Source organism: Calidris pugnax, unplaced genomic scaffold, assembly GCF_001431845.1.
Source record: "Calidris pugnax isolate Ruff unplaced genomic scaffold, ASM143184v1 scaffold50, whole genome shotgun sequence".
Lineage (NCBI taxonomy): Eukaryota > Metazoa > Chordata > Aves > Charadriiformes > Scolopacidae > Calidris > Calidris pugnax.
In genome coordinates this window covers 1243325-1250774 of record NW_015090780.1, presented here as the reverse complement: position 1 = coordinate 1250774, position 7450 = coordinate 1243325, and the positions used below count along the sequence as shown (strand labels likewise).

The window sequence follows — 7450 nt, the reverse complement described above, 5'->3', positions numbered from 1 at the left end:
CCCCCCCCCCCCCCAGAGCCGTACCTTCGCTCGGGGGGCATTGCCCGCCCCGTCCCACCACTGTGGGGCTGCAGAAGGCCCCGCCACGGCCCCATCTTCCACCTCCGTGGGCATCGTCTTCTTCACCTTTCGGACACAGGCGTAATCGGCCGCCCCGTGCCCGGCCCGTGGAGGGGACACCTGGGTGCTGGTGGGTGCGGGGGGCACCGGGGCATCCTCCCCCCCCACCGCCAGGCACTCGTAGACGGTGTCCGGCACCGGCTTCCGCAGAGGGTTGAAGAGCAGGTTGGAGTAGGTCTGGTCGGGGGCCGAGGAGGCGGCCGGGGGCTCGGGGACAGGGATTTGGGGGAGCTGGCGGTGCAGGAGGACGCTGATGCCAGAGCTGTGCAGGGAGTCGGCAGTGGCGATGGGGGGGGACGCGGCGCGGGGGAAATCCAGGCTGGCTGGTCGCTGGGCTGTGGGGAGAGGACATGATGGGGGACATCAGGGATGCAGCAAACACCAACCCCTCTGCTGGCACCGCCCCGGCACCATGACACACGTCTGTGCGCCATGATGTGCTCGCCAGGAGGTAAAAGGACTGTGGGCACCCCCCAAGGGGCACTAGCCCCCATCAGCTCCCCCCAACTCCATGGCCACTCACTGTCATCCCTGGCCTTCACCCGGTACAGCTCGTGCAGCTTCGTGTCGGACTTGCTGAGCGACCGCAGCTGCGTCTGTCTGAGCAGGGACTGCAACGGGGGGTGGGGGGGGAACACACGTCAGGCTGGTGGCCAGGAGCTGGGGTGGCCAGAGCTCCTCTGGGGCTGATCCTGCCCCCCCCAGCCTGCACTTACCTCGTCCACCAGCTTCACCCCATCTGGAGGGACCTTCTTCTTCCTGCCCTTGCTGCGGGGGGAAGAGGGATGAGCCCAAGGTGGGTGGCCAAGCCGGGGGTGAGGAGCATGTGCCCCAGGACCCCGACCTGGCCAGGATGGGCAATGCCACGTTCCCCTTGCTGGAGCAGCAGCACCCCCAAACCCACAACCCTCTTCCTTCACCAGCCCTGCAGCAGGGTCTGTGCTGGCTGGGAGTTCAGCTGCATGCTGCATCCTGCACCCAGCTCAGCCGTGTCGGGCACCCCCAGCATCATCACCCCCAGCACCATCACCCCCAGCATCATCACCCCCAGCATCACCCTCCATCCTGCCCACCCTGCAGGACTCCTCCTGCTATGCCACATTCCCCACCCCAAGCTGGGGACCCGCTCCTTAGGGTGCAGGGGGTGTGACAGGGGGGCACAGGGGTGCAGGATCAGGCCAGGCAGAGCTGTACTGGGGCTGGTCGGGGGTCCCGGGCGAGCAGAGCAGCAGATCCCAGAGATCCCAGCTCAAGACAGGCACACGTGGGGTCTCCACGTACAGCCACCAAATGCCACCGAGGGGTTCCCGGGGCCAGGAGGGAAAGCAGAGGGGCTGTGGGCAGCACCTACCGTCTGCAGGCAGCACACAGGGCACCCAGGTAGACCAGGACACCCAGCAGGGCCAGGGCAGCGCCGGCCGGCAGGAGGGGGGTCCGGGCCAGCCCCTCGCCGCTGGCTGCAGCCATGGGGGAGCTGCAGGGCTGAGCTCTGGGGAGAGAAAACAGGAGTTGGGGTGCAGCCGGGCGCTGCTGGGCTCATCACGGCACGAGATGGTGCTCCCCAGCCCCCAGGACTCATTGAGGTCCCCACAGTGCAGCCCCCCCAGGCAGGGGGTCTCTCCGGATGCTCTGGAGGGGGACATGCACCGAGGGTCCCATTTTCTGGCCAGCGGCTGCCCTCCCCGGGGTCACTGGGATGTGTCCATTGCTCTGCCCAGTGCAGACACCCTGAAGCGGGTGCTCTGCCACCACCTGGAAAAACTTCAGATTTTGGTTCCTTTTAAAAAAAACACCCCCACCAACAAACCCAACGGGATTCAAGCTCCCAAGCTGCCGCCAAAATGTTGGAAAAGATGCTCTAGGGCCCTAAAATCCCTCTGGAGACATCCCAAAAGTGCCGGTGTGCTTTCTGGGGACACCAGGACACCATGCTGGGCTGTGGAATGGGGGTGGCACCGCTCCCCAGCACAGGTCTTGGGGTGACCCAGACGGGATGGGCAAACAGTTGACTCAGCTTCCCGGAAACGGGGCGAGCTTCAGTCTCGCAGCCACCTCTCCCTCCTTGCACCCTGGGCTTGGTGGCATGCACCCGGACACCCTCCTTCCACAGCGGGTCTCACCCTCTTCCTCTCCAAGCCCCGTGGGGTTCGGCCCCATCCACCTGCGGAGTCATTGGATGGAAAATCCTGGGTGGGAGTGATGGTGCTGCTGGTGTCACTGGTGTCCCCCACCATTTGCAGCACCGTGCACGGGGGAGTGAGCTCAGCCCAGCCCTACAAGCCCCACCATGATGTTTCTGCTCTCAGAGGAACCCCAGTGGCTCCCTGCACCATCCCAGTACCATCCCAGCTTGGGCCAGGAGCTGCAGGATCCCAACCAAGCCCCAGCCCAGCCGGGACGGCTCTTTGGCACCGGCAGCAGCGGCACAAGAGCAGAAAATACCCAACTTTCCGACCACTTTCCTCTGCCTAAAGGGAAAGCCATGCCTTGGCTGAACCCAGCCCTCTTCCCTGTGCCTTATCCAAGGAAAAAGGTCCTCTCTTGCAGATCGTGGCAGCGTCGAGGCCAGAGCAAGCAGCGCAGAGGCGTGAAGGTGATGGGGAGTCTGACACAAATGCTCCCCAGCCCCTCAGGATCCCACACCTTCCCCAGAGTGGCTCCTGGTTACATCCCGTCCCACTGTCCCTGTCCCTGCTGCAAAGCCCAAAGCAAGAGCTGACACCCTTTCACCCACGCCGACGTCGAGATGATGGCTGTTGCCCCCAGCTCAGCACAAGCCCAGCTCCCTGCACGCCCCTGCTCCCCAAAAAACCTTCCCTGCTACAAGAGATGTGTGTGCCAGCACCTGGGAACGCCTGGTCCGAAGGGAGACCGAGGGATTTTCCCAGCCTTGGAGTAAAGTGTGGCTGGAAGAAGCCACAGCAACTGGTCCAGACAGTGATGGAGTCCCCAGGTGGGACAGGCCGAGCAGGACAGCTTCCACCAGCCCAGCTGGGGACGCAGAGCCCGTGGGGCACGGCGTGGGCCTCTCACTCACCCTCTTACAGATCTTAATCCAGACGAGGAAGATCAGACGAGCTCCGGCGAGAAGCCACCCCAGCGATCTGACTCCCCTCTCTGCTTCACCCCGTGTCACACAGCAGCAGCTCGGGCGCATCTTCACCCCGGTATCAGCAAGTCCCTGCCCACTCCCAGCACCCTTTTATCTGAGAACTTCCCACGCCTTTGGAAACTTCCCTGACTGAAGCCTGAACCCCTGGAGAGCAATTATGTACACGCGGAAATCGAGACAGAGAGGTATTAGGGACTAACCCGGCTGGACAGACTGGCTTAGATCAGAGCTGGGAAGGGAAGGCTGTTCCTTCTCCAGCCATGTTTTAATTAGACAACACTGCTTTTCTGTCTGAGCATATATTAATTACACGGATTACCTGCAATGCAGGCAGTGGCTTTAAGACGGTCCTCGCTGAACGAGTTTTAGCTCATTAGAGCGACAGGACGGCAGGCTGCAGAAGAGACTCCGTGCAGGGGCAGAACCCAGCAGGTTTGGAGCTTTAGCAGAGAAAATCCCAACGAGGGGCGAGGGCTGGGAGCTGCCCTTAGGTCAGAATCCCTGTTTTAGCAGGCTGAGGAGGCACACACGCGGGGCAGCTTATCCCACAGCGGGTGGATTTTTCCATCCTGGAATTTTTAAGCTTGAAGAATGAAGGGAGAGGCGTCCTAAGTCGAAATTAATATCGAGAAACTCTTCTGACCTACTTACTCTTGCACAGGGAGGGGGGTGTCGGGGGTTGTTCCTGGATTTCTGACCTATGGAAATGTCCAACGCTCGCTCTTTTAGGCTTAGAAGTCACTGGGAGAAGCCAATTCTGGGCTGGGACATTGGTTCTCCCAGAATTACCCATTTGAGAGGAAAACCCAGCGCCTGGCTGAAGTGGCTGAGGTAGGACTGAGCAGGTTTGCAAGGCAAAGCCTCAAACAGAGCTGCTGAAGAGCACACCTGGATTTCCTGCCGATAAAGTCATCGATCTCCCAGTCTCCCCGGGGCTGTTCTCCGGGGCAGGAGACTCAGCAGCCAGCACGTTGTCACAGGCTGGCTCTGCAAGCCAAGATGGCTTTGAAGATGAGCACAGTCACAGCCACTGCCTGCGTGAGACTCACACCCACAGCCCAGCCAGGGGGGGAATAACTCCCTTCCCTGCTCCCCCAGCACAGGCACGGATAAACGCCGTCAGTTTGTTACTCCAGGACGTGAGAGGTTTTTTTGTGACCCCTACAAAAGGCACGAGTTTTTCAGCTGGGCTTCAGGAAAACAAGATGAAATTTACTGTGAGATTAAGCGCTGCCGCTGCTGATTTTGCCTGGCCTCTGATTCATCTACCCAGATAAAACCGCACGCAGCGCTCGGCGCCGGGTGACGAGAAGAAAAGTCTACGAAACCACTCAAAGCGTCGTCTTGCAAGAAACCGGGACAAACATCGCGAGCTGATTTCCATCAGCAGCAAACACAGCTCAGAGACCCTGGGGACTCGTGCCGAAAAAGAAAAAAAAAAAAAAAAGTCCCAAGAAGCAGAAGTAGATCTTCTTTTTTTGTTGTTCAATTATGAAAAGTGAAAGCCCCGTAGCAGTTAATCACCAGCACTGAATCTGCCCGAGACAAGATGCAATTAGTAAATCTTAAGACCGTTTCAAAGATGGGGAGCAGGGAGGAGATCCCACCCACTTCCCTCGCTTTTCTGCAGCAGGAGGGCAAGATTTCGTGGTCAAACTCCTCTGGGGGTGTTGCATTTAGAGAAGGCCAAGGATATTACTAAACGTCAGACCCAAATGTCACAAAATTTGGATGCACTCTTGTTGTTACACTCCTGATCCCCACTCGTAGGCTGGAGTGGCCTTGGTGAAGATAAGAGTATTAAAACCCTAAGGTAAGGGACCTGCCTGCTCACAGCCTGTGGCTTTGGTCGGGGCTGACATCGTTTCAGCATTTTTCTTCCCTCCTGCCCTTCCGCGATTGCTGGAAACGCTCTTACTTGGGCAGAGAAACGTGTTTCTGAGCAGAGGGTGAGAACCTGCCCCAGAGATTTTCTGTGGAGCTGAGAGGCAGCTGGACACTGGCGAAACCCTGGTGCCGCAGTTATGGGGAGCCAGATTCCAAAATACAGCATGTATTAAGGAGATGCCCGTTTTCTCCACAGTCACCTGCCTCTCGCAGTGGTTTTCTTGCCACAAATTCAGGAGTTTTACATAATTTCAGGTTTACAGAAGACAGACACACTCTCTCAAGCCTCCTCCCCTGCAGTTGGGAGCCCAGCAGCTTCCCAAGAGCAGTTCCACACTCAAGCAAAAAGTCTAGTCCCCTCCCCAAAAGACAACTGGAAATTTTTCTGTTGAAAAAACCAATGTCTCACACCTCTGAACTCAACAATTCCTTCACCACGAAAGCAATCGGTTCCTGCTCAACCTCTAGACTCGAGCCCTGGCACCCCCACAGCCTGGTCGAGCTCAAGCACCTTTTTCTTCCCTTTTAAGCCCAGGTGCCGCCAGAGCGACAAAGCACAAAGCGGCACCAAATTTGCAGTTGACTCAAAGTTTAACCCAGCCAATGCTTCCCCTCCACAGCCTTACGAGCAGGAATCCCACCTGTCCAGCCTGGCTGGCTGCTCCATCATCCCCAACGCTGCCATTTCTACACAGATCAGGGTTTTTAAAAGCACGTTTCAATCCCTGCTTCAGCTGCACATACCCGACTTTGCCAGGCAATAAAGCAAACCCCACTTACTTCGCAGGAACTCAAAAGCTGAGCGTGAAGAGCAGGGATGTGGCCATGCTCCCGTCCTTGCCAGCCCACCTGGAGAACTTCATCTCTTTCATCCCGCGGAGTTAATTCTCCGAATCAGGCGTCCCCCAACATTTCAACCGTCTTGAGCTGAGAGCTCTCCCGTGTAGCTCCTTCCAGCTCAGCTGGCTCTGAGCAGATACCATGCAGCGCACACCGCAGCTCGCTTCCTGGCCTGCAGAGGTGGTTGCTTGGCCCCGTGGTGGGCTGGGTTTCTCCCCGCCTCGGCTGCGAGCGGCGCCGCAGGCACCCGGCACGCACCAGCACCCTCTGCCGCGCTCCGCTCCCCACCCGCCCGCTTTTAGTGCCAGCCCTCTCCCCGCGGGGGAGTTAGGAGGAAGGAACCAACGGGGGAGCAGCATCACTTTGCAAATGAACAACACCCTTACAAGGACGGAGGAGGAAAAAAAAAAAAAATTAAAACCCAATTTTATTCACCAGGGACGTGAACTGTCTCGGGCGGGAAGCGTCGGGATAGGAGTCTGACAAGTAAGGCTTTGGAAGTTCTCAAGGAAGGGTCAAAATAAAACTCGGCTGAGACATGGGGATAATACACCTAATTCTTAACGACAGGATGACGTTAAATAGTGTCAGAGCACAAGAAAATTAAAAAAACCCAAGAAATTTCTCTGCCCAGCTTGGTTCACCAGCCATGGGCCAACTGGGCGAGCGCCCACGCTAAGATGGGCACATCAATCCTTGTCACCACTCAACACTCGAGTGTGGGCAACAAACAGTCATTTGTGAGGGGAAGGGCAGTGAAAACAATTGTCAAACCCTCAAGCCCAGTGCGTGGAGAGCACAAATCCAGAACAATGAAGACAGGATGGCCTATTTAGTTAGAAGGGGATGGATGCTGAAGGGCTCAAGGCAGCCCCATACCCAAGAAATTTCTCTGCCCAGCTTGGTTCACCAGCCATGGGCCAACTGGGCGAGCGCCCACGCTAAGATGGGCACATCAATCCTTGTCACCACTCAACACTCGAGTGTGGGCAACAAACAGTCATTTGTGAGGGGAAGGGCAGTGAAAACAATTGTCAAACCCTCAAGCCCAGTGCGTGGAGAGCACAAATCCAGAACAGTGAAGACAGGACGGCCCATTTAGTTAGAAGGGGATGGGTGCTGAAGGGCTCAAGGCAGCCCCACGCCACCTTCCACATCCACATGGTGCTCACCACAGCAGGGCCCAAGGGATCTGCAGGACAGTCACTCCAAAGGGTTTCCTGAAGGTGTTCACCTTGTGTACTTTTGCCGTTGCTCTGTGTTTTCTGAGGTGTGTCTGCAGCGATGCTAAATCCCACATGACTTGAACAACTCTGATCGTATCTCCTTCAGCCTTAGATTTTCTGGGGAGCTTGACCCTACGAGTAGGTGCAGCCCTGCCCAGGCTGACTGACAGCTTGATACGTTTTCTTAGAAACGGATAAAAAAAAGAAGATACTAAAGAAGCCAAACTTTTCATTAGAAAAGTGACTCTCGGAATAAAAGGAAATT

At 57.3% G+C, this 7450-nt stretch overlaps 1 protein-coding gene across 2 annotated transcripts in view; it reads right to left on the bottom strand.

Moving 5' to 3' along the window:
* LIME1 (Lck interacting transmembrane adaptor 1) overlaps positions 1-6152 on the bottom strand; it is a 7534-nt gene extending 1382 nt beyond the window's left edge. Inside the window, exons 1-5 of one of the 2 annotated variants that reach the window (XM_014955213.1) lie at positions 5900-6152; positions 1472-1609; positions 837-888; positions 644-731; positions 25-455 (exon numbers count right to left, since the gene is read on the bottom strand). In XM_014955213.1, the coding sequence (XP_014810699.1) occupies positions 25-455; positions 644-731; positions 837-888; positions 1472-1587 (687 nt within the window). In that variant the 5' untranslated portion in view covers positions 1588-1609; positions 5900-6152. Of the gene's footprint in view, positions 1-24; positions 456-643; positions 732-836; positions 889-1471; positions 1978-5899 lie in introns of those variants that run through there. The other variant, XM_014955222.1, reaches the window with a different exon arrangement.
* Positions 6153-7450: the final 1298 nt, after the last annotated feature.